Consider the following 27,928-nt stretch of genomic DNA (forward strand, 5'->3'; position numbering starts at 1 on the left):
CGAGAAAGCTGGAAGATAGATTTTCTGTACCATTACAACTGCAAGTACTTGAGTCTGAACATTTAGATAATAAAACAAATCAAACTTTAGGAAATGGTAATGTAATAAGAAACGGGATTGAGTTTAACAGGCTTGGGCAAAGAGAAGCATACTACCTATTTAAAGAACACCCTGGTGAAAGTATGTTTGGAGAATCAGTGAGAGTGCCAGCAAATGATGTTTTACATATTTATAGACCATTAAGACCTGGGCAAATCAGAGGGGAGCCTTGGCTTTCTAATATACTGCTGAAGCTTTATGAGCTTGATCAATATGATGATGCAGAGCTGGTGAGAAAGAAAACTGCAGCAATGTTTGCTGGATTTATTACGAGACTCGATCCAGAAGCAAATATCATGGGAGAAAGTGAAAGTAATGAGCAAGGAGTGGCACTATCAGGTTTAGAGCCAGGAACAATGCAGCTTTTAGACCCAGGAGAAGATATAAAATTTTCAGAGCCGTCAGATGTAGGAGGAAGTTATGAAGCGTTTATGAGACAGCAGCTAAGGGCAATAGCAATAGGCACAGGGATAACATATGAACAGCTAACAGGAGATTTAACAGGCGTTAATTATTCATCCATTCGAGCAGGATTGATAGAGTTTCGCAGGAGGTGCACGATGTTACAGCATAACATTATGGTATTTCAGTTTTGCCGTCCTGTATGGGATAGGTGGTTAGAGTTAGCACTACTTTCTGGAGAGCTAGACATAGGTGAAGAATGGACAAAGGGAAAAGAAGGAGCAAAAAAAGAAGTAAAATGGATACCACAGGGATTTGATTGGGTCGATCCGCTAAAAGATCAGCAAGCACAGCAAATGGCAGTAAGAAATGGATTTAAGAGTCGATCGGAAGTAGTATCAGAAATGGGTTATGATGTAGAAGAAATTGACCAAGAAATAGCAGAAGATCAAAGACGTACAAGTGAACTGGGCTTAAGTTTTGATTCTGACGTTACGGCCAATCAAGAGGTGATATGAAACAACAAACAATATGGCTAAACAGATGTGTAATGGTAGAACCAAGGAGTTTTGAATTACTGTCACTACAAACAGGAAAGCAGCCTATCTTTAAAAATATAAAACATGCAGTAAGAAATAGTGAAAGAGGAATAATACCGATACATGGAATCTTGACAAAAAAGTCAGAAACTTTTGATGATATTTTTGGAATGACTTCCTATAATCAAATAGAAGCACAAATTACACAAGCAATAGAAGATAGTGATATAGAAACAATCCTGTTGGATATAGACAGTCCTGGAGGAGAGGTCAATGGAGTGTTTGACCTTGCTGATTTTATTTACAGTGCAAGGGGAAAAAAGAGGATAATAGCGATAGCAAATGATGATGCATATTCTGCAGCGTACGCTATAGCTTCTAGTGCTGAAAAGGTATTTGTGAGTAGAACTTCAGGAGTAGGAAGCATAGGAGTAATAGCAAGTCATATAGATCAAAGTGGGTTTGATGAAAAACAGGGAATAAAATATACGACAGTATTTGCAGGAAGTAGAAAAAATGATTTAAACCCACATGAGCCAATAACTTCTGAGAGTTTAGAAAACCTAAAAAGCGAAGTGAATCGTTTATATGGAATGCTGGTTGAGCTAATAGCACGTAATAGAAACCTTTCTGTAGAGGCAATCAAATCAACAGAAGCAGGGCTATATTTTGGCGAGAAAGCAGTAGAAATAGGTCTTGCAGATGGAATTACAATTCTTTCAGAGTTTAAATATATTAATAAAAACAGGAGTATTACTATGAACGAACAAACTATAACTGACCTAAAAGAAGAAACTAATAATTTAACTAAGTATCGTACTGAAGTTCTTGAATTAATACGTTTATGTAACTTATCACGAATGCCAGAGAAAATAGGAGAATTTATTGAGCAGGGCGTAAGTGTTGAGCAAGCAAGGGAGGTTTTAATGGAATTACTTGCAGAGCAAACGAAAAAGACAGAGATACTGAGTGCAATACCACAGAATTCAGGAGAAGAGTTGATGATGCAGGTAGCGAAAAGTCGTAGGCATTTAAAATATATAACAAAAGGAGAAAAGCAAAATGAGTACTATAACCGAACAAAATAATCTAGGTGACTTATTAAAGTATGAGGCATCAAGCCTGTATTCAAGAGACTCAATAGCAGTAGCTAAAGGTCAAAATCTTAAACTTGGTACAGTTGTTGGTCGTGATAAAGACAACATGATTAAGGTAATAAATCCAACTGCCACAGATGGCACACAAACAGCGATAGGTGTAATAACAAGCGATGTAAATAGCAAAGATGGAGATACTAAAGCAATAATAATTACTCGTATTGCTCTTCTTGCCGATCATGCAGTTGTGTGGCCAGCAAATATTACTGAAGAGCAGAAAAATGCAGCAGTAAAGCAACTTGAAGCACGAGGGATCATTATCCGCAAGGGAGCTTAAAAAAACTATTAAAAACACAAAAGGGGAAAATAAAAAATGCAAAATCCATTTACAAATACAGCATTTAGCATGACAGCACTAACAAATGCGATAAATATATTGCCGATAAATTATGGACGAGTTGAAAATTTAAATTTGTTTCCAAGTAGGTCAATAAAATTTAGACATATTACGATAGAAGAGCAAAATGGAGTATTAAGTTTACTACCAACGCAAGTACCCGGAGCACCAGCAACAGTAGGAAAAAGAGGAAAAAGAAAGGTAAGAACATTTACGATTCCGCACATTCCGCATGATGATGTAGTACTGCCAGAAGAAGTACAAGGAATAAGGGCATTTGGATCAGAGAGTGAACTTAAAGCGCTGGCAGATGTAATAACCGATCATTTACAGCTAATGAGAAACAAACACGCAATAACGTTAGAGCATTTGCGAATGGGAGCGCTGAAAGGGATTATTCTGGACGCAGATGGCAGTGAATTATTAAATCTGTACAACGAATTTGAAATTACGCCAAAAGTAGTAAATTTTGCACTAGGAACTGCAACAACTGATGTAAAGCGTAAGTGTATGGAGGTATTGAGGCACATAGAAGATAACCTAAGTGGTGAATATATGACTGGAATTCATGCCTTGGTAAGCCCTGAGTTTTTTGATGCACTAACTTCTCATGCTAAAGTGAAAGAAGCATATGAAAGATGGCAAGAAGGAGCAGCGCTAAGAAATGATATGAGGTCAGGATTTACGTTCTGTGGAATCACATTTGAGGAATATAGAGGGCAAGCAACTGACCCTGAAGGAACGGTGAGAAGATTTATTGACAAAGATACAGGGCACTGTTTTCCAGTAGGAACAGCAAGCACATTTACAACATACTTTGCACCAGCAGATTTTAATGAGACAGTGAATACTCTTGGACAGCCACTCTATGCAAAACAAGAGCCAAGAAGATTTGATAGAGGGACTGATTTGCATACGCAGTCAAACCCTCTGCCAATGTGCCACCGTCCAGCAATACTAGTCAAGATCGTTGTAACATAGGTAGAGCAAATATAAAGCGGTGTGAGGCAGAAGAATGCTTTACCTCTTCTTAGCATATGAATGTTAGTATATAGCGGAGAAATGTGCAAGAGAATATTAAGAGATTATTTAAAGATTGTTTTGCCCATTTAGGAGAAGTGGCTTGTTATAAATCAAAGGATAAGTCATATATGGTACAGGTATTAAAGCAACAGCCAGATAAATTATACGAGATTGGTGAAGGACAATTTGTGGGAGAGATGCTTTTTCTTGAGGTAAGCATTTTTGATATACTGAGGCCAATGGTAGGAGATATTTTTGTTATAGGTGACCGTAAATATAAAGTATATTCTCCACCGCTGCAAGATAATTCAGGAATAGTATGGAATATAAAATGCACAGTACTTGGAGAGAAAGATGTTTAAAATTGAAGTTAATGAAAACATTAAGAGAATTACTTACAACATTGATGCTAACAAAGCCAAAATAGAATTGGCAGCGGTAAGAGCACTAAACAAAACGGCATTATGGTTAAAATCTCAGGCTGTCCGAGAAATCAGTGAAGAAAAGCAAATTAGGCTAAAAGTAATTAGAAAAAGGCTAAGAATTATCAAGGCAAGGAAAAGTGCTTTGAAAGTTTTAATTAGGGTATATCTATATGATGTGAGAATGATAAATATAAGACAAGCAAAAATAAGAACAGCATTTAATGATGCATTTATGGCAACGATGCCAAGAGGCTATCGTGGTATTTTTAAACGTGAAGGAAAAACAGCACTGCCAATACAGGAAGTTAAACTACCACTTGAACCTGAGGCTTCAAGGATAATAGAAAATCTTGTTAATTATGAAGTTGAAAGGATATTTGAAAAATATTTCACACATGAGTTATTTTATGACGGCATTTTGGACTAATTTACATGAAGCGATTTGTAATACGCTAGAGGCAGAGATACCAGCGATACAGACATGTGAAGTATATCCAGCAATAAGGAAAGAGTTAGCGGCTCCAGCGGTATTTGTAGAATTGTCAAGTCTAGAGCAAGGAAAAGATCCAGGAACAGAGGAGCTGGCGCTGAGAGCAAAATTTGAAGCACGAATTGTGATTGATAGCACAATAGAAAATGCCCCTATTATTGTCAGAACATTAGCTACTGAGGTTGCCAGAGTAGTAAATAAAAATACTTGGAACGTGAAAAATGTTTCACCAGGAGAATTTATATCAGGAGGAGGAGATGATTTTAGGCCAGAGCTCGATGCATATTTAGTGTGGATGGTAGACTGGGCGCACGAATTGCATGTAGGGCGATCGATTTGGGAAGTGAGTAAAATAAAACCTCATTTAATCGATGTGAATGTTGGAAAGTAATTTTGCAATTTCAGAATTGCGGAGGAAATTGGCCAACATTGTCCGTATAGGCATTGTCGAAAAAATAGATTATGAAAAAGCTAAAGTAAAAGTTAAAATAGGTGAACTTGTAACAGATTTTCTTCCATGGATAACAAATAGAGCTGAAAGTTGGTCACCACCAAATATTGATGAACAGGTAATAGTATTATCACCATTGGGAGAATTGTCTTTGGGGGTGGTGTTACCGGCAATATATCAGGAAAAATACCCTCCTCCAGAGAATAAAAAGGAAGTAAATAGTGTAAAATTTCAAGATGGGACAAGATTTACATATGATAAAGGGAAACATCATTTAGAGATTGAAGTAGTAGACAAAATAACACTGAAGGTTGGGGAATCAAGCATAGAGATAACAAAGAACGAAATAAAACTAAAAGCAAAAAGAATAAATCTAAATTAGGGAAAGTAATGAATAAATCAGTTATACGCCTAGGAGATCACTGTGAAGAAGCATTGCCGCATTTTTGTATAAGTGGAAGCAGAGATGTATTTATAAACGGAAGACCTGTCTGTAGGCAAGGAGATAGTTTGAGTGAAGGAAAAGTAATGACTCAAGGGTCGAAAGCAGTGTTTGCAAATGGCAAAGCGATTGCTCGTACTGGTGACCTAATTTCCTGTGGAGCAATAGCAGAACAAGGAAGTAACAATGTCTTTGCAGGGTAAATAATATGCGTGGTATGAGTTCTGAAACTGGCAAAAGAATCAGTGGTATAGAGCATTTAAAACAATCAATAGTTGATATTTTAACTACACCAATTGGTACTCGTGTTATGCGCCGAGATTACGGATCAAGATTATTTGAGCTGATTGATCATCCAATTGTACCTGGTTTTGCACAAGAACTTTATGCAGCAGTTGCAGAAGCACTGGAAAAGTGGGAGCGTCGATTTAAGCTTAAACGTGTACAAGTAACAGAAATTAAAGAAGGCAAAGTAACTCTCATTTTAGAAGGAACCTATCTACCAAATGGAGAGCCGATCCGCCTTGATGGTATTATAGTATAAGGCAGTAGAATGAAAACACCAAATATTGTCGAAACATTAAAATTTGAGGAAATCCTTTCGCGAATGAAAGAAGAGTTAATGCGTCGAGATGCAAGTTTTTCTGCGCTAACTGAGAGTGATCCAGCAATAAAAATCCTGGAAGTGTCAGCCTGGCGTGAACTACTTCTTAGGCAAAGGATTAATGATGCAGCACAGGCAAATTTACTTGCTTTTGCAAGAGGTAATGACCTTGATCACTTGGCTGAATTTTATGGTGTGCTGAGAAAGGAGTCAGAGAATGATGAATCCTTAAGAAAGCGGGTAAAAGCCAAAATTGTTGGTTGGTCAACAGCAGGAAGCAAAGAGCATTATCGTTATCATGCATTATCTGCTGACACAAGAGTAAAAGATGCGCAAGTGGTATCAACTATACCAGGAAGTGTACAGATTTCAATATTTTCCACAGAAAATGATGGAGTACCTTCAGAAGAATTGCTAGAGATCGTCAGAAATCACGTTATTCGCGATGATATTCGTGTATTAACAGATACGCTTACAGTTATTGGCTGTGGTATTATTCCCATTACTATTCATGCTAAAGTGCATATTTACCCTACTGCATCCAAAGATGTTATCGAAGCTGCAAAGGAACAATTTATCAAAGATCTTGAATCTGCTAAAGGTTTAGGGTGGAATGTTACCAGATCATGGATTATTGCCCACCTCTTTATAGAAGGTATGCAGAATATAGAGCTTACAGAGCCGATAGAAGACATCGTCGTGCGAGATAATGAATGCGTTACTTTAAATAATTTAAGTGTTAGGTAAAAATTGGTGATACTTCCTCCAAATGCTTCAAAGCAAGAGCAAATACTTACAGACATAATTAATTATTCTTTTGATGCAAATTCTCTACGGGGATTTAAAATTAACCCACAGACTGAAATGTTGCCGTGGCTAGTAGCGGAATACGGCTTGGGAGAAATTTTATCCTGGGGTAAGAAAGCTACTAAGAGTGCATTAAAAGAATGGGTCTCAGCTAAGCAAAACGGAATAAGATTTCAACGTTTGCGCGGTACACCACAGTCACTGAAGATGGCGCTGAAGTGGGCAAACATTGATAATATTACCATTCAAGAAGAACCACCAGGAGAGCATTTTGCTGAATTTCAAATTGGCATCTCTGATGTTCCTAATGACTTTTTTGTCGATAGTGTAATTGCTCTGGCAAAACTTTCTGCACCGGCAAGATCTCGATTAATGCGAATATTCAATGACTATTATAATGCTCAGCGATTTATGTTAGATGAAAGTATTTTTGGAGATCTTCTTTCAGACTACTCAGGTGTAAAAATAGCAAAAGAAGGACCAGTATTATCGTTTGGAAGAAAAAACTCATTTGAGCTGAAAATAGGAAATCCAAGATTTAAATTTGGCACTTTTAGATCACATTATGATAGAAGTTACAGTAATGATTTATATAGGTTAGATGTTGCAACATTAGGAGAGAAAGAGCCTCACACGAAGAATTACAACGGTACATATGAAAGAAATCATGAGTGGTACAACTTAGAAGCACTATATCCTCTACCACAGAGTTTATTGCCAGAAATTAAGTGTGCTAAAGCATTAATAGTATTGTCAGATCAACTATGTTTTTTAAAATTTCTTCAATTTTGTTTTATTACAACTTTTTATTGTAATTCTACAATTCTACTCAATCATGAGGGGTATTTTGGTAATTAAAAACCTATTCATTATAGAAAAAGAATTTTATATCAAACAGTCATCACAGCAATTCCTGCTTAGATTTTGTGGTTAGTGAATATGTGCTTTAAATTTGTGTGGACGCACATATTCACTGTAGATTCAAATAGTATGTAGGCTCATTGCTTCTTTCAGTCTCGCATTAGCAATCACTATGATTTTACGCATTAGAGCTGTCATAGCCACCATCTTCTTTTTACCTTTACCAACAAGCTTGGAATAGAAGGTACCAAGCGCAGACTTAGACCTTGAAGCAGCCATTGCAGCTGTAAAAAGCTTTTCACGAACGTTGCTTCTACCACCTGTTATTCTTCGGTAACCAATAGTTTTTCCACTTTCTTTTGGATGAGGTGCAACTCCAGCAAGACTTGCAACTTCTCCTCTACCTAAGTAGCCAAGTTCCGGCATTAGACATAGAAAATCTTGAGATAATTTTGGACCTATTCCTGGAACTGTTCTAAGAATTTTTTGGCGCTTCTGTAACTCTAGATTCTCATCAATAATTTTTTGTATAGTATTGTTGAGTTCATTTACCTGACTGTTGAAAAATTCAATGGTTTTTTGACAACTTTCTTTTATATGGTCGTTTTCAGGTGCTGCAAGCCTACATTTCTCTTGAGCTCTCATTTTTGTAATGTCATCACGACGTTGACAAAGTGCAGCTAAGGTTGTTTGTTCTTTTGACATAGGCACAAATAGAGATAGAGTACTATAGCGTTCAAACCCATATTGAGCAAGGGCTCTTGCATCTGATTGATCAGACTTTGCTAAAGTTCCATGAGATAGGACAAAGCTTTTTACTTTGCGAGTATTAGCTCGATGTACAGCAATATTCATGTCAATAAGAAAATGTGATAAACCAAGCTCATATTTTCCTGTATTTTCTAAAGTCACTAAAGAATTAGGTAGGATATCTGAAAATTTTTGAAACATTCGTTGCCAACCAGCAGTATCATTGTCAAATTCGACAGCGCTCTTCTGTTTGTGAACAGCAATAACATTTTTAAATTTTCCGATGTCAATGCCAATAAAATTTTGATAAGACGTAATCATAATAACCTCGATAGTTTTAATTGATTTAAGATTGTAAACGGGTGCATATTTATGTCCCACACAACTATTCAAACATATCGAGAGATGGGCTAGTGTACCTTGATCCGAACGGTTGTAATACCAATAGTTGGTCGGTCGCACACGCCCGTGATAGCCCTATTTTCTTATAAAGATAGGACTATCTTCCCTCTTATCTTCTTTATATCATATTTTTAACTTACAATAGTTGGAATTTAGGGGATATCAATGCTTGTTTTGCATCAACTACTTATGAAGAAATAGAGCATACATTTCACTTAAGTGAAGATAAACTTTCTGAGCAGATTTGGAATTTTCAACGTACACCAATTTTAGAGCGATTTAGTATAACTTATTACTATGAAGCGAAGAATTTTACTGATCAAAAAATAATAGAGTCTAATTTAGTGGAATATCACGTTGATTGTAAAAATGATTCAGATTCAAAACAGAAAGATCCCATTCATGAGCTAGAAAATTACGTAGCAGCATTCTATCTAGGTATGGTTACTTGGCATGAACATCGCCACTTAAATCGCCCTTGGAAAGATTTTGATCCTATTATTGCAAAAAAATTGGACGTTTTTTCTACGGATCTTGTATATACATAATATCAACTGCACAATCAACTATGTCAGTACTCACACAATCAGGCAGAGCAGCTATTGCTGCAAGCATAAAAGAGCAACCAATACATCTTGCTTGGGGATCTGGAGATTCTACCTGGGAAAGCAGCTATAAAGTTGAAAAAACTTTTACAGCAGGCGGCAAGATAAGTTTAGATCACCACACTATTAAAGATGTAAAAGTTTATACAGGGCAAACAATTTATCAGTCAAGCATAGATTATATAGTTGATAGTAGCTCAGGCGCTATTGAGCGTGTAGAAAATGTGCAATTATAGCAGATAGCGTAATCACTATAGAGTATACTCAAGACACATCACCGGAACTAATTACTTCTGCAACATTAATTAAGGAAGTTGGACGTCGTGTTGTTGATGAGGTTCTCTTCTGCAGCGGTGATGAGAATGGAGAACTTGTGACTCCATCTGGAAGGTTTAAACCATCTAATGTACCAACCAATAATCTGTATCTTAAATTTACTTTCGATTTCACGGACGCAGCAAATCAAGTTATACGGGAATTAGGGGTTATGGTTGGTACAAAGGTAAAGGAGACAGTACCTTCTGGACAGAGATACTTTGAGCTAAAAGACGTGGAAAATCCTGGAATTTTGTTAGTACTTGAGCACACAGTACCACTAATCAGAACAGCAGCCACTCGTGAAACTTTTTCCTTTGTTGTAACATTTTAGAAAAAAATGACACTTAAAAATTATTATAACCGCTTTAATCCAGCAAAAAGATATGAACGTAGTTTATTTCTTGCAGGAAGAGGTTTGCAGTCAGCAGAACTCAATGAAATTCAAGATTATGCTCTTTTGAAGCTCAAAGGCATTGGTGATGCAATATTCCGTGATGGTGATGTTATAACGGGAAGCAATTGTATCATAGATGGAGAAAAAGTTACACTTGAAGAGGGGAAGATATATCTGCGTGGTGCAGTAAGAGATGTAGAAAAGCAGAGTTAACAATTCCTATCAGTACTACAGTTCGCATTGGTGTTTGGTATGTTGAATCTACAATTACCGAACTAGAGGATGAAAATCTTCGTGATCCTGCTGTTGGCACAAGGAATTACCAAGAAGTTGGAGCAGCAAGAACTAAGATTACTATTACCTGGGATTATCAGGCAGAAGGAGTAACTGCAAGTTTCAAGAATGGAGAATTTTACCCTATTTACAATGTGGAAAACGGCGTATTAATTCAGCATGCTCCACCACCACAAGCAAATGCAGTGAATACTGCCCTTGCTCGTTATGACCGAGAAGCAAATGGTTCCTATGTCGTAAATGGTCTTGAAGTAATGTTCCTGCAAAAGGAAGAGGGAGAAGGAGGAAAAAAAATATTTGTGATTAATGAGGGCAAAGCTCATGTTGATGGTTATGAGATTGAACTTCCTCACAGTATTCGCATTTCTTTTGATGAAGATCCAGACATTAAAGAGGTTGAATCGGAGCCCCATACTTTTCAGCCAAATAGCCAAAGAGTAATGGAACTTAAAGTTAATGATTTTCCAATAAGTGAAATTAAAAAACTAGATATAACTGTTCAAAAAACCATTACTATTACTCACGGTTCATACTCTGGAGCTGTTGATTCGATACCTGACTCTGCAGTACTTGAGATTATTCAAATAAAGCAAGGAAATGTTATTTATGAAAACAGTATAGATTACAAATTAAACGCAGGAAACGTTGATTGGTCATTACCCGGCAAAGAACCAGCTCCTGGAAGTAGTTATCAAATAACCTATCGCTGTCGCACTCATGTAAGCCCTGAAGATATAAATGAAGAGGGGTGTAAAGTAAAAGGAGCAGTTGATAACAGCTTGGTTCTGATTGACTACACTTGGAAAATGCCCCGCTTTGATTTAATTACTATCGATAGCAAAGGGGTGGTAAGAAGAATAAAAGGAATTTCTCACCCATGGAGACCATCGATGCCAAAAGCGCCTAGCGGACAACTTTTGCTTTGCTACATTCATCAGACGTGGAAAGAAGGTGAAAAAGTGAAAGTAGTGAACAATGCTATTCATGCTGTACCGATGAATGAGCTTGAAGCAATGAAAAAAGGAATAAATGATCTTTATGCGCTGGTTGCACAGGAGCGTTTACGTAGTGATGCAAATTCAAGAGAACCTACCACCAAAAAAGGAGTATTTGTTGATTCGTTCTTCGATGATGATATGCGTGATCAAGGAATTTCGCAGACTGCAGCAATAGTAAATGAGGAATTAATTTTACCGATAAACGTGGAAATTATTGATGTTGAAAAGGGGAAAGAACCTTATTTATTGCCATATAAACTTGAGCCGGTACTGGAGCAGCTTTTACAGACCAAAGGAGAAAAGATAAATCCATATCAAGCTTTTGATCCAGTCCCGGCACAAATTACTCTAAATAAAAATATTGATCACTGGACGGAGGTTACCACGAATTGGAAAAGTCCAGTAACCAGAGTATTTAATGTTAAAGAAACAACAGAGCTGCTGTCAAGTACTTCATATGAAGCTGAATTTATGAGAGAAGCAGTACAGAATTTTGAAATTGAAGGTTTTGAGCCAGATGAAAAGCTCAAGGAAGTAAAATTTGATGGCATAAGCATTCAACCCATAGCATAGAGGAAAAAAGTGGAAAATCAAGGACGAATAAGTGGAAAGATAAAAATCCCAGCAAATATTCCAGCAGGTACCAAATTAGTGCAATTTTATGGAGATAAAGGAAGCTATGGAGAAACAACTTATACTGGTAAAAAAACAATTACCATAGAAGAGAGAAGAAGAGTTATCGCAGCAAGAAGAGTTGATCCTTTAGCGCAAACATTTACTTTAAATGAGAGCAGACACATAGGAGGTGTAGAGCTATGGTTTGTAAATAAAGGCAAAAAACGTGTTGTTGTGCAGATTAGAGAAACAGCAGTGGGAATGCCCTCGCAGACTGTCATTGCTGAAAGCTATATTGAGCCAAAAGATATAAAGATAGATGGCACAGCAACACGTATTACTTGGTCTCCTGTCTGGTGTGAAGCTGGTAGAGAATATGCAATAATCTTACTTACCGATGATCAGGGTACTGCAGTAAAAATAGCAGAACTTGGCAAATATGATGCAGTAAATAGCCGATGGGTAACGAGTCAGCCATATCAAGTAGGAGTATTACTCTCATCAAGCAATGCAAGTACCTGGACTCCACATCAAAATTTAGATTTAACGTTTCGATTACTAGCTGCAAAATTTAGTGAAAATTCTCACGTTATTGATCTGGGAAAAGTTACTGCAAACAATACTTCAGATTTAATTGTTTTGACGAACGTCGAAAAAGTAGCATTTGATACCAATGTGGAATTTATTTTAACAGATGAAGAAGGAAAAGAAAATTTTCTATCTGATAACTTGCCGCTCGCGCTGCGTGAAAGACTATCTGGAGAGTTAACAGTAAAGGCAAATTTAAAAGGGTCAAAAGAAAAAAGTCCAGTGCTATATCCAGGGTTACAGCTAGTTCTAGGTAATCTTTCAGAGTCTGGAGATTATGTTACAAGAAGTATTACAGCAGGAGCTAACACTAAGATTACCATAACATATGATGCGCTAATACCTGGCACTGCAGACATTAAAACTTATGTAGAGAAAAACGTGGGAGAATGGCAATTAGTAAATTTAACATTAGGAAAACCAATTGGAGAAAATTGGGTAGAGAGAACTCATGTGCTGACAAACTTTAATGGCAATGAGACAAGGATAAAATTAGTTTTAAGTGGAACAGTTATCTATCGTCCTAAAGTCAAAAATTTGCGAGTGATTATTACTTGAATCAATGCCAAATGACCAAAGCAAACGAGGATATACACTACCACATCCAGAAAATATTGCAGTGGAAGATGTAGTACGTATTCGAAAAGCTATAGAGAAAATAGATGAGGATATGAGTAAGGGAGAAAATAAACATAATCAACTGAAAAGTAATTTTGAACGATTTAGATTTGAAACTTTTTTGAATTTTTGGGAATGAAAGAAGCAATATACCAAAGGATAAAGGATTTAGCAGTAAGTAGCACAGCTGATCAACTGGCATATCTTGCAAAATCGCTGGAATTGATAGCAGATAAAAAAGCTATTTCCAACGTTGTGCAGATGACTGAAGTAAAAGGAATAATTGATGCACTACAAAAAAGACTTAAGGATTTAGTAGCAAACAGTACACCAGATCAATTAGCATATCTTGCTAAAGCATTGGAATCAATAGTCGACAAAAGTGCGGTTTCTGAAATTGTGCAAATGACTGATGGTAAGTTAAAAGAACTTCTTGATAGTGCAAAAAAACACTTAAGTGACATAAACAGCAACAAAACAAACTCAATATCGTCCATAACTGCAGTAAAAACAGAGTCTGTTAATGAAATCAACAAGCTTAGGGATAATTCCTTAAACACTTTAAAAGCATCATCAGATTCGCATATATCGCTACTTGATACGAGAAAGAATGCCAATATTGCAGCAATAAATAGCATTAGTAACAGTCATAAAGATGGTCTTAAAGGTTTAGTAGAAGATTTTCGTGCTGTTAATAATGTACCATCTGGCTCATCAATTATTAGGGAAATAGAAACTCGTGATAACCAATTAAAAACATCCCTGATAAATGAGGTAAAAACTCGGGATGAACAGTTAAAAGCGTCTCTTATAAATGAAATAAGAAAGCGTAATATGGTTGAACCAGGGTCATTACCTTTCTTATTTGGTGTACTTGGAAGAAAAAATAATTACTTTGGCCACGGAACTTTTACAACAGAGCTTGGAAAGTGGAGTAGTGATATAACAAAAACCGACTGTATGTTGCAATTACTAGCAGGTAGCCATACATACGATACAGATTACGTTAGTTTTTATCGGCCAAGACAACTCAGTTTTATAGAAGGAAATGAAGGAACATTTATTTATGGAGAGTTATGCACAAACAGTTTTTCGGGTAGTTACGATGAGATATACTATTACCCATATGCTGCACTTGGAGTAGTGTTTGTAAAAAATACAACAAATGTGAACATAAATAAAACAATAGAATTTGTTGGATCATCATACTCGAGTACGGAGTATGGGGGTGCAGGATTATTTGTGGGAACGCCAGATAATACCGATAAATCAAGAATTTCGAAAATAGTATGGAAAAATGTTTACCAATATATGAGCTCTGATAGCAAATTAGCTGGATCTGGAAATGTGGAGATTCCAGCAGGAAAAACAGTTGCAATATTACTTTACACATCATCTTACCTGTATTCCAGAACAAAAGTTAGTCAAGGTATGCTTGCATCAAATTATGTACACAACTATGGTCAATTTATTCAGTGGGGAATTTATAACATACGTAGCAATTTTCTAACTACAGGACTTGAAGTAGATGTGGAAAGGACTCTCAGGGCTTGGCAATGCCCAGGATTAGATGCCACCCACAAAATCTGGAATTAAAACGGAGAAAACCAATGCCAATTTATATTAGATTTGAACATAACAAACAAGTAGAAACAACGACGCTTAAAAGCAAACCAGCTGGAAATGATTGGTATGAAGCGCCAGAAAATTTTGAATGGCAAAAGAGTTATTGTCTAACGGAAGGAGAAGAAATTGCTCAGCGTACTAAAGAAGATATACAAAAGGAGTTACTGGATAATGCGAAGCTCTGTGCATTTGACAATATTCGTACTCATTTTAATAACTTTACTAGTAGATTCTCAGGGCACTCTCATCAAAAGGCTAAGTCGTACGAGATTCAAGCAAAAACCGCGGAGAACATTTTAACAACACAAGAATCTATAGATGAGAAGAATGCAGCAATTATAGAGCCACTGGCAAGAGTGAGAGGAATTTCAGTAGTAGAGATGGCAAAAATAATAGAAGAGAAGGCAGAAAAAGCAATAATTAAATGTGAAGAGCTTGAAGATTTAGCCAAGAGAAAGATTGAAGAAGCCAAAAGTGAAGAAGAGCTAGAGGACTTACTAAACGATTTTAAACAAAAGATGCAAAGAAATGGCTGAAGAATTTTTACACGGAGTAAAGGTTATTGAGGTAACCTCAGGAGCAAGATCAGTACGTACAGCTAAATCATCAGTGATAGGTGTAATTGGTACTGCCCCTGAAGCTGATGAGCAAAAATTTCCACTCAATAGTCCAGTATTAATAGCAGGAAGCTTAAAGGAAGCAGCAAAGCTTGGGAAAAGTGGAACACTACCTTCTGCAATAAACGGAATATTTTCCCAAATTGGTGCAACAGTAGTAGTTATTCGAGTTGAAGAAAGTGAAGCTATTCAAAATATAATTGGTGGAGTTGATGAAGAGACTGGAAAATATCAGGGAATTGAGGCATTTCTCAGCAGTGAAAGCATAATACATGTTGCCCCAAGAATACTAATTGCACCTCAGTTTACTCATCAATTGCCTGAATCTGAAAATCCTAAAAACCCAGTAGTAGCAGCTTTGATAGGAGTAGCAGAAAAGCTAAGGGCAATAATAGTTGCAGATGGACCAAATACCAATGATGAAGAAGCCATAAAATGGAGAAAAAGTGTAGGTAGCTCAAGAGTTTACGTTGTTGACCCATGGGTTAAGGTGTTTATTGAAGGAAAAGAAGAAATTTTGCCGTCTAGCCCATTTGTAGCTGGTTTAATAGCGAAAGTAGATAGCGAACAAGGATTTTGGCATTCACCTTCAAATAAAGAAATAAACGGTATTGTTGGCATAAGCAGGCCTATTGATTTTACGCTCGGTAATACAAATTGTAGAGCAAACTACTTAAATGAAAATGAAGTAACAACGATAATTCATCAAAATGGCTATAGGCTTTGGGGAAATAGGACATGTTCAAATGACTCAAAATGGGCTTTTCTGTCAGTAAGAAGAACTGCAGATTTAATCAACGATAGTCTACTTCGAGCTCATTTATGGGCAGTTGATCGCAATATCACAAAAACTTATATAGATGATGTGATTGAGGGGGTGAATTCTTATTTGGCCAATTTAAAAGCTCAAGGAGCTATTATCAGCGGAAAATGTTATGAAACTCTAGAGCTCAATACACCGGCAAACATTGCAAGCGGAAAAGTGTCTTTTGATTTTGAGTTCACGCCACCATATCCAGCTGAACAGATTACTTTCAGGTCACACCTTGTGAGTGGCGCAATATTGTAAAAGGAGAAAGAGAGATGTTACCAAAGATCCTAAAGGATTTTAACGTATTTGTTGATGGTCGTGGTTATGCAGGAAAAATAGATGAAGTAACCTTGGTCGAGTAGACCAGTGGAACTTCCCCCCCAGCCCCTCACAGAACTGTGCATGAACCTCTCGATTCACACAGCTCCCATTATTCAGTACTTTGATTACCATACCAACCTCCAGTGGTAAAAAGTATTCGGATTTTCTGTTCTCATTTTTCCTAGAAGTTTCCTTGCTAGTCTTTTTCCAATCAGATATTTCTTACTTACCCACTTTTCTAGATGCCGCTCTACATTATTAAGAAGTTTATACATCTCCGTTTGGTAAAACCTGCCATAATACTGACACCAGCCTCTGACTATTGGATTTACTTCCTTTGATATTTCCTCCAACTTCTTTCCTGTAAATCTATGTATTTTCCATGACCTTATGGTTTGAGTGATCTTTTTCTTGGCCTTATTGCTAATTGCAGGTAGAAATCCAACAAAATATTCTCCTATTTTGCTCTTTGCTCCTCTAGGTCTAAAGGTATATCCTAGAAAATCAAAGCTTTGTATAGGAAATGTATTCTTCCTGTTGCTATTCTTACAGTACACTATCCGTGTCTTTTCGGGATGCAACTTTAGCTTATACTCAGCCAATCTTTCTTCAATCTTTACTCTCATAAAGTCTGCCTGTCTCTTAGTTTTGCAGTGCACTATTGCATCATCAACATACCTTTCAAATGGTATTGTGGGGTAGTTTTGCCTCATCCACATATCAAACGCATGATGCATAAATATGTTAGAAATGATTGGGCTTACAGAACCTCCTTGCGGAACTCCCTTATTCCTCACTTCCCTAGTGCCATCTGCTTGTTGAATAGGGGCTTTCATCCACCTCTCAACATACAGTATGACCCATTTGCAGTTTGTATATTTCTTGATAGCTTGCAAAACTAATTCGTGATCCAGATTGTCGAAAAATCCAGATATATCAAGATCTATCGTCCAATCGTACCTCCAGCATCTCTTGCGTGCTGTATCTACCGCATCCAGTGCAGATTTATTCGGTCTATAACCATATGAATCCTCGTGGAATTTTGGCTCTACTAGCGGCTCAAGATACATAGAAGCTGCCGTTTGCCCTATCCTGTCGAATACTGAAGGAACACCTAAAATTCTTTGTCCTTCTCCCGTATCCTTCGGTATTGCTACAGCTTTTACTGGCTCTGGAAAATAACTTCCGGATGACATCCGATTCCATAGTTTGTACAGATTATCTTTTAGATTTTCCTCAAACTTTGTTATCGAAACCTCATCTACACCTGCAGCACCTTTATTTTTCGATACTTGTTTATAAGCTCTCCAAATAAGTTGTTTCGGTATATCAAAAGACTTTGTTTTATTCATTAACTCCTCCCTTTCGGTTGATAAATAATTAAAACTAAATAACTCAGCCCCTTCGCTCCATTTCCATTACAGAAACTTCTTCGCTACTACGAGCCGATCCGCCCCTGTTTTCCGCATCAGTACTCTCATCCTTAGAGTTTAGCTCCTCGAATTTCTCCCTTATCATCGAAACGACAGGTTCCCGCAGTTCCACACAATAGCCTAAAATAGATTCACGCCACCTCTATGCCGGACGCCACCTATCCAGTAAACAAGTTCCTGATAGGTTTATCCCAAGAGATTCAGGAGCCCATGGTTTTGACGTCGTCTTTGGAATTTCGACACTTCATCAGTGGTTCATTTTCATTCACCTCTCTATTTTACACATGATGCATAATTGCACCTTTTCCATAACGCTCACTACCATAGCTCTTTACCACAGCAGCTTATGGCTGTTTGAAGCCTATTCTTGCAAACCGACTTCAAGGGGCCCACCCTCATCTATTGTGCAGCTTTGCACTTAGTTTGCTCATTTTTTTTTTAAGCATTCTTTGTGTCTCTACGGCACACCCTAAACTTACCAAATACATTTCTGTAGATTCAGATCTACTTGACTTTGGTTTAAAGTATTTTACTGTTTTAAACATTTTTTTTAGCTCGTTACAAAAATCTTTATCAGATTCTCCTTGGAAAATTTTTACTACAAACGTGCCACCATGACTCAAGAAATGCTTTGCAAAATTGAGCGCTGTCTCACATAAAAGCATAATTCTGATATGATCCAACGATTTTAAACCACAAGATTCGGGTGCCATGTCAGATAAAATTACATCAAATTTTTGATCCTTGAATTTTTCTCTTAAAATTTCAAACTCATTGATAATATCACATTGTATAAACTCTACTCCATTAATTGCGTTCATTGGTTTTATGTCAAGAGCAACCACATTTGCACCTTTCTGAGATGCAACTTGTGACCATCCACCAGGAGAAGCACCAAGATCAATAATTTTTTGCCCTTCTTGGAATAATTTAAATTTGTTATCCATTTCTACCAGCTTATATGCTGAGCGTGACCTATAACCATCCTTGCTAGTTTTTTGCACATACTGATCATTCAAATGACGATGTAGCCACCTTGTTGAAGATAGTTTTCTGCCTCTAGCCGTCTTTACTCTAGTTTTTATTGCTAATACCCTACTTATTATTGATTATATCTTTAAGCTCTTTTTCAACTACTTCTTTTACCAGTGCATGTAGATATTTATTCAGCCATTCTGAGAGCTGAGGTTTTAAAAGAGATGTAACTAATTCTTCAACAGTAAGGTTCGCTTTTTTTTGTTGTTTATGCTGTAATTCGTTTTGCATTTTTCCAAGCAACGCTTTGATCTCTTCCATATTCTCTTTTAAAATTAGATGATCATTATTTTGCGCTTGTAAGCCGCTATTACTCGCTTTGTTATTACTCATTTGGATATTATCGTACAAATAAATATCTTTTTTTTCTTCTGAATTGTAGCTATGGCCATTAAATTGGTTATTGTTGCAAGCCATTTCCTCACTTTGGTCATCATTATCAATGTCCTCTTTTTCATTATTTTCTTTTTTGCCATCTTCTTCTATTTCTTCTGGATACTCTTCCTCAAGGTATAGCACATCATCATTTTCATCCTTTATTTCTGCTTTATCGTTACTTGCGTTTTTACCCGATATAGCTTTTTTTATATCTTCTAGGATATCTTTTACAGATTGATTACCTTGTTCATCATGCATAGTGCTAATACCATTGAATTTAGAGGTTTATACTATTTATCATAAAAAGCAAGTTGTAAACACTAATCACATAATTGCTTTTTGCTTCAACTAAGTCTGAACGTGCTTTAAATAATGCATCTTCAGTGTCCAAAAGGTCAGATGTACTCTTTAAATTTAAGTTTACTTCTTGCTCAACTCCTTCCAATGCTAGAGCTGCTGCTTTTTCCGCTTCTTGACTTGCTTTGATAATGGCCTTTGCTGTCAACACATTATTCCAAGCATTTACAACTGCTTGTTCTATATTTTTTACCGTTTCATAATAATCGTAGGTAGATTTTTTTGCATCCATTTTAGCTTTACTGACACCAAAAGCATTAACTCCTCTCTTAAAGATTGGAACATCAAGAGTAAAAACAACACTGCCCTCTAATAGCTTGTCTAACTTTGTATCATCCTCCCCAAAATTTTTGCTTGCGCTTAGATTTAAAGAAGGAAGCCACTTGGAGCTTTCAGCAATCACTTCCATTCTGGCTGCTCTTTTTTGATAAACTGCTGCTTTTAGAGATAAATTATTGGTTTTTGCTAACTGTAAACATTCATTTAGCTCTGGAACAGAAGGTAGTTTATCATTAGCTTCAGAAAGGTCATCAGCATCTTCGCCAATCAAATGATAATAAGCAATATTTACCAACTTTAATTTACCTTCAGCATCAACTCTTTCGGATATAGAAGACGAAAATTTTGCTTTTGCTAACAAAACTTCAGCATTGGTTACCTCTCCAAGGGAAAAGCGTTTTTTCATAGCTGACAAATGTTCCAAAGAAACGCGTTCTTTATGTTCTCTGAGCTTTAATATTTCTGTCTTTTGTAAAACATTAACATATGCTTTCACAGCATTAAGTGCAAGCTCTTGTTTTAATTGCTGAAATCGCATCTTTTCTGCTTTGAGAAGATGACTTGATCGACTGAATGTGGCAAAGGTGCCACCTCCATCTATTATCCTTTGGCTTAATATCAGGCGTTTTCCAGGTAAATTAGGTTTATTATAAAGATTAAAATTACTATCAAAATTGTACTGCAAACTAATGTCAGGTAAAAATCCAGCTAACCCAGAGGATTTATAGTGTTTTTCTGCGCTTTTATATTGGTAAAATTGAGACTTTATTTTTGAGCTATTTTTGATGGCTTTGCTTATCACTTCTCCCACATCGGTTGCATAGCAACTTATAGTACTAAAAATGATCGCAAGTGTGATAATCAATCGAAACATTCTATTTCCTATGCATATTGGTTGCGCAGCTTAATTACTAACATAAATTACTTTAATAATCAATAACTAATATTGTTGACACTATTTAGAAATTAAGTATATCATAGCTTACTATTGTTGGATCAAATAATGAAGACTTTTTTCTTAAAAGAGAAACAAATCAATAAAAAGTGGTTTGTCATAGATGCAGAAGGATTAGTAGTAGGAAGGCTCGCAGCATTTGTAGCGACACTATTACGTGGAAAGCATAAACCTGAGTATACACCTCATATGGATTGTGGCGATAATATAATTATTATCAACGCAGAAAAGGTGCATTTTACTGGGAAGAAGCTTAAAGATAAAATTTACTATAAGCATACAGGTTATTCTGGTGGTTTGAAGAAAACTACTCCAGATAATATTTTAAATGGTAAATTTCCTGAGCGTGTAATAGAAATGGCAGTGAAAAGGATGCTTGATGATGGGCCTATGGCACGTAGACGCTTTGAAAATTTGTATGTTTATTCTGGTTCAGAGCATAAGCACCAAGGACAGCAACCTGAAAAGATAGATTTTGCCTCTTTGAATCGTAAAAATAAAAAGTAATGGAGTAAAAATGAAGAGTTCTACAATAAATAACAATGATTGGTCAGAAAAGACAATTAAATCAGCAGTTGATTCGCTTGGTCGTTTATATGCTACAGGCCGAAGAAAAGAATCTGTAGCAAGAGTATGGATAAAGCCGGGGAGTGGAAAATTTAGTGTTAACAAAAAAGGCGATCTAATTTCTTATTTTAAAAGAGAGTCAGTGTGCCAAATAGTAAAAATGCCATTTGTTGCAACTTCCACATTGGATAAATACGATGTATTTGCAACTGTAAAAGGTGGAGGGCTATCTGGTCAAGCAGGTGCTCTAGCTCATGGAATAAGCAGAGCTTTAAGTAGTGTAAGCCAAGATTTGCATTCTATACTACGTAATGGTGAGTTCTTAACTAGAGATTCACGTGTTGTTGAACGTAAGAAATATGGTCAACATAAAGCTCGGAAAAAGTGTCAATTTTCTAAGAGATAGTTATTTTATAGGGGTGTTTTTTTGTAAGTATTATACAAATATTTGCAAAAGTGTATGATATCCTCTATTTTTGTGATGAATTTAGTTGACTATCGATGTCAACATAATATGCTATTTATGTGATTTTTTCAATATTAAGGTAATTTATGAGTAAAGAAGATATAATAAAACAATTAAAGGAAGATTGTTCTAGTCAGAATATAGATATAACAAAATCTGATTTGAGCAAGATTCATGATGCGTTTATTAAAATAATGAAGAATGAGCTGCATGGGAAAGGTGAAATACGTTTGCATGGAATAGGAACATTTTCTACTGCTATCAGTCAGGAAAAACAATGTCGTAACCCCCAAAGTGGTGAGATCATGACTGTTCCTAAAAAGACAAGGGTAAAATTTAAAGCAAGCCAAACTCTTTTAAGTATTTTAAATGAGAAGGAAAAAGCAGCAGTTAGTTAGACATTGTCATTTTCATTGTTTTTACTACGCTGTGTAAGCCGTAAAATACAGCTTCGCTAATTAAATAGTGGCCTATGTTAAGAGCTGAGATGTGAGGTATTCTTGTCATCTTCTTAGCGTGTTTATAAGTTATGCCATGTCCTGCGTGGCATTCTATTCCTAATTTATTGACGTACTCTGCAGCATTAGTAATTAACTGTAACTTTTTTTCTGATGGATTATCACAGTAATCCCCTGTGTGAATTTCTATTATGTCAGGTTTTGTCCCTAGCTTTTCAAGATATTTTAGTTGATCAATATTTGGATCGATAAACAGTGAGACTTTTATGCTAGAGCTATGCATTTCCTCTATTATACTAGAAAGTCTACTGTGCATATTCACGATATCCAGGCCACCTTCGGTTGTTAATTCTTCTCTTTTTTCTGGTACTATACAAATCGAATAGGGTTTTACTTCTTTTGCTATTTCAAGCATTTCTTCCGTGGCTGCAATTTCAAGATTTAGCTCAGTGCTAATGCTTTTTTTTAGGTTAAATACGTCTTCATCTCTAATATGCCTTCTATCTTCTCGTAAGTGTACAGTAATAAAGTCTGCTCCAGCGTCAATGGCTATTTCTGCTGCTTTCAATGGATCTGGATAAGAAGTTCCGCGTGCGTTGCGGAGGGTTGCAACGTGATCGATATTAACACCTAGTTTCACAATCTACCTCAGAAATTATTTATAGATTATACATGTTATTAGGTTTTTTGCATAGTCATTGTTTGATTAGCAATACCATAGCCAAGAGACGGGGCTAGAAGTTACTTGACAAATTCCGCCAGTCCCCTTATCATGAAACTGAAGCTATTTATTTATCTTCGCAATCTCTGCAGTGGATTAATGACAAAAAAACTTAATGTATTTGGCGTAAATCATGCTTAATTTTTTGCACTAAAAAACGCCAACTTAAAAAATGGATAGTGAATAACTATAGTATTTTCAAAAGCGAATGATAAAGGTATAATATGTTTTTTTAAAGTAGGGAAAGCAATGGTATATAGTGTAGATTTAAGGGAAAAAGCAGTGTCTTTGGTAGAAAAAGGAAAGTCAAAGGTTGAAGTTGCAGAGGTTTTTGAGATAGGGATAGCAACACTATATAGATGGCTAAAAAAGAAAGCTACTGGCCAAGGTCTCAAAGCGGTAAAAAGTACTGGTTTTATTCGAAAAATAGATCCAGAAATACTCAAAGAATATGTCAAAAAACACCCAGATCACACACTAGCAGAAATGAAACAAAACCTTGGCTTTGGGATAAGTGCAATTTGGTATAGATTAAGACAGCTAAAAATAACCTTTAAAAAAAGTCACATTCTATCAAGAGCGCAATCAAGAAGATAGGCAGCAATTTATCGATAAAGTCTCAAAAATAGACCACTGTAGCATTTTATATATAGATGAAGCAGGAGTTGATAATAGACTATACCGAGAATATGCACGAGCTCCAAGAGGAGAAAAAATATATGCTGATGTTCCAGGAAAAAAGCGGGAAAGAGTGAGTATAATAGGTGGATGAGAAGTTTATTGCACCAATGACCTTCACAGGAGGGTGTAATAAAGATATATTTAATGTATGGTTAGAGCGAAGATTACTTCCACAATTACAGCGGGGAGTGTTAAATAAACTGTGTCAAACCGAAAAACAAAGTAATAATTGATATAAAAAAATGGAGGTTTGACATGAGTCAAAAAATAGCAAATAGAACTAACGGATTGGTAGATTACAAAGAACTAGAATCAAATATTTTATCATCTATCAGAGAAGGTAAACCGCTAACAGGAAGGGGTGGAGCATTAACACCATTGATAAAAAGGCTGTTGGAGGCAAGCTTGGAAGGTGAAATAGAAAATCACTTATCAAATGAAGATGAAGAAATGCGAAGACTTTGCGCACAAGTGCAGGGTCGTTTGAGCTTTTAACGCCAAGAGATAGAGAAGGAAGTTTTGAACCGCAAATAGTCAGAAAAAGACAAACAAGCCTACATCCAGAGCTTGAAGCAAAGGTATTAAGTACATTTGCCAGTGGTATGGGCTATAGAGATATAGCGTCACATGTCGAGGAAATTTATGATCACAAAATATCGGCAGCAGAGATATCCAGCATTACTGATAAACTGCTACCAGTAATCAATGAATGGCGCAACCGTCCGCTGCAAGCGATTTATCCAATAGTTTTTATGGATGGAATGTTCTTTAAAGTGAAAGAAGATGGACGTTGTGTAAGTAAATGTATGTACAATATATTAGGTATAGACCAGAATGGCAGAAAAGAAGTTTTGGGCTTTTATTTAGCTGAAAGCGAAGGAGTTAACTTCTGGTTAGGGGTGCTAAATGACCTCAAAGAAAGAGGGGTAGAAGATGTTCTAATTGCATGTGTTGATGGTCTAAAAAGCTTTCCTACAGCAATAAACAGCGTATTTCCTAACGCAGAGGTACAGCTATGTATCGTGCATCAAATAAGGAATTTACTAAAATATGTATCGAGCAAAGATGTAAAAGTTTTCATGAATGATTTGAAAAAAATATATCGTGCTACAAGTAGAGAAATTGCTGAGAATTACTTACTTGAGCTGGAAGAAAAATGGGGAGAAAAGTATCCATTGGTTGTAAAATCGTGGCAGAACAATTGGGAAAATTTGTCTGGTTATTTCAAGTATTCTGGCCCTGTTAGAAGCCTAATTTATACTACCAACCCAATTGAGGGGTTGCATAGACAGATCAGAAAATTCACTAAAACTAAGGGTTCATTTACCAGCACAAATGCCTTGTATAAACAGGTATATTGTGCTATAAAGAAAGCAGAGGAAAAATGGACTATGCCTGTACATGACTGGGCGTTAACCATCTCTCAGCTTGATATTTTCTTTCCTGGTAGATTGAAAATTGAGTTGAATTAAAAATGCGGTTTGACACAGTTTATTTAACACTCCCGAAAAATCACCAATAGTAAAGCTAGCATATGATGAGTTAGACAAGTTTTGCTGGAATGAGAAAGATTTAGTAGCTTACGAAGAAAGAATAATGGATCTGCGTAAGGAAGAAGCCATTCTTGAATACAAACTTGAGGAAGGTATAGAGAAAGGAAAAATCGAAGTTGCAAAAAATTTACTTAAAGCTGGTGTATCTGTTAATTTAATAGCTGAATCCACTGGCCTTTCTCAAGCTGAAATTGTACAGCTTAAGCAAGAAGTGGCCTAAGTATCACGGTTTTCAGGGCTTTTTTAGCTCGGCAGTGGTCTGAAAAGTCCATTTTTCACTTTATAAAATGTTTATATTTTACCACCTACTTTATTTGAATAAGTTCTTCTGCCACACTCTGAACGGATACTTGAATCAGGCTCAAGTTGACAAGTAGATGTTATCTTGTTATAATAAGTAAGTATTTATTAATTTAATCTTAACTTAAGAGGGTATTTATGGTAGCAGAAGATAGTGCTTTAAAAAGGTATGCGTTAGCCTATATAAAGAAATTAGGTAATAATAATATTGAAGGGTTTCTACAGTATTGTAATAATACACCGAATTTAACTTGGAGCAAGGAGAATTTTAACGATGTGTATAAAAGATTTAATGAGAATCAAAATTCAAGTTATGAACGCAGGGAATAACGCACAACCTACAAGCTCTCAGACTACACATATACATGTACACAATAATAGAGGTTTAGACTTTTGGGATTATTTACTACTTAGCAACCTGTTTGGTGGTCATACTACGGTTAATAATATAACGAATATTAACAATGGTAATACCACTCATCAAGAGAAAAAAGGGAATAAAAAAGAATCAGAAGATAGTAGGAAGTTATTAGCTTTAGGTATAGCAGTTGCAGTTGTGTGTGTTGCTTTCCATGCTGGTATGTGTTTTTGGTATAACAGCAGCAGAAAAACGGCTAGAAAAGAAGAAAAAATAGATTACCTGGATAATAAACTTAAGATGCTTAGGAATATAGAATTTGCGGTTGGCGCTGTTTCTTTGGCAGCTTTGGTAGCTTGTGCTGTTTACCCAGTCTTACCAGTGTGGGATTTAGTTATCCTTGGTGTTAATTCTCTCGTATGTTTTGCTGGTGGTTTAGCTTTTCATATGAAGCATGAGAAAGAATCAAGTAATATTGAGAAGGTTGAAGAAGCGGTAGATAGCTATCTTAAACAAGTGCATGGTTATGGAGATTCTTCTCGTGATGCACCACCTCCTTACTCTCCTCAATATCCTAATACTACTCCAAGCGCTCCTCTTTACTTTCCTCAAAGCGCTCCTCCTTCTTATAGTGAATTTAATAGTTCTAATGTGGAACAGCAGTTTGGGAGTTATGAGGGGGTTCATGCGTGATAAAAATTAACAGTTTTATTTTTAGCCAAATTAATTGAATCAAGCCACAAAATCTGCTAAAGTTAACTTTATGAAAGCACCCTTAGCTCAGTTGGATTAGAGCATTTGACTACGGATCAAAAGGTCGGGCGTTCAAGTCGCTCAGGGTGCACCACATTTTATAGGAAACAGAAGTCACACTTGAAATTAATATATGTAATGCCTATCTTTAAAGGTTAAACACTAAACTATTATATATGAGCAAAAAAGACTACTATGATCTGCTGGAAGTAGGCAGAAATGCCAATATTGATGAGATAAAAAAAGCATATAAAAAATTAGCGTTAAAATATCATCCTGATAGAAATCCTGGCAATAAAGAAGCAGAGGAAAAATTTAAAGAAGTAACAGCTGCATATGAAGTTCTGTCTGACTCTGAGAAAAGGGCAGGCTATGACCGTTATGGCCACGAAGGTGCTTCTGGTGGATTTCAAGGCTTTAGCTCTGCAGGAGATTTTAGCGACATATTCAATGACTTCTTTGGTGGAGGATTCGGTGGTGGTGCAAGTAGATCGAGAGCAAAAAGAAGTACAACAGGAGTATCTGGAGCAGACCTACGTTATGATCTTGAAATTACCTTAGAAGATGCATTTAAAGGAATACAAGCGCCTATACATTATGTGACAAATGTAAAATGTGATACATGCCAAGGCACAGGTGGCGAAGGAGCAATTAAACCAGTTCAGTGCCACACATGCCAGGGAAGCGGTAGGATTAGAACTCAACAAGGCTTTTTTACCATCGAAAGAACATGTACTACATGCTATGGGGAAGGAGAAATAATACAAAACAAATGTAAGAAATGTGGTGGAAGTGGACGTAGAAGAGATGAAGTAAATATATCCGTTTCAATTCCAAAAGGCATAGAAGAAGGAGCTAAGGTAAGGATAAATGGTAAAGGAGAAGCTGGAACAAAAGGTGGAAAAAGTGGAGATTTATACGTATACGTGAAAATAATTTTCCATAAAATCTTTGCTAGAAATAAAGCAGATTTACACTGTAAAGTGCCTATAAGAATGACACTAGCAGTGCTTGGTGGTGAAATCGATATTCAATCAATT

At 36.3% G+C, this 27,928-nt stretch overlaps 2 protein-coding genes and 1 non-coding gene across 3 annotated transcripts; 1 reads left to right on the top strand and 2 right to left on the bottom strand.

Annotated features, from left to right (window-relative positions):
- Positions 1-7,757: 7,757 nt before the first annotated feature.
- LOC136412462 (pilin gene-inverting protein-like) lies at positions 7,758-8,492 on the bottom strand. Its single transcript, XM_066395529.1, has one exon. The coding sequence runs from the start codon at positions 8,490-8,492 to the stop codon at positions 7,758-7,760; it is 735 nt and encodes a 244-aa protein (XP_066251626.1).
- An 8,227-nt stretch (positions 8,493-16,719) lies between these two features.
- LOC136412463 (protein YkfC-like) lies at positions 16,720-17,946 on the bottom strand. Its single transcript, XM_066395530.1, has one exon. The coding sequence runs from the start codon at positions 17,944-17,946 to the stop codon at positions 16,720-16,722; it is 1,227 nt and encodes a 408-aa protein (XP_066251627.1).
- An 8,958-nt stretch (positions 17,947-26,904) lies between these two features.
- Positions 26,905-26,979, top strand: TRNAR-ACG (transfer RNA arginine (anticodon ACG)). Its single transcript has one exon. It is a non-coding gene; the product is annotated as a tRNA-Arg (tRNA).
- The last annotated feature ends 949 nt before the right edge of the window (positions 26,980-27,928 follow it).

This window comes from Euwallacea similis, chromosome 12 (genome assembly GCF_039881205.1).
Source record: "Euwallacea similis isolate ESF13 chromosome 12, ESF131.1, whole genome shotgun sequence".
Taxonomy (NCBI): domain Eukaryota; kingdom Metazoa; phylum Arthropoda; class Insecta; order Coleoptera; family Curculionidae; genus Euwallacea; species Euwallacea similis.

Bases quoted from the DNA above. Each gene is read 5' to 3' on its own strand.
- LOC136412462 (XM_066395529.1), bottom strand. From the start codon at position 8,492: ATGAATATTGCTGTACATCGAGCTAATACTCGCAAAGTAAAAAGCTTT.
- LOC136412463 (XM_066395530.1), bottom strand. From the start codon at position 17,946: ATGAATAAAACAAAGTCTTTTGATATACCGAAACAACTTATTTGGAGA.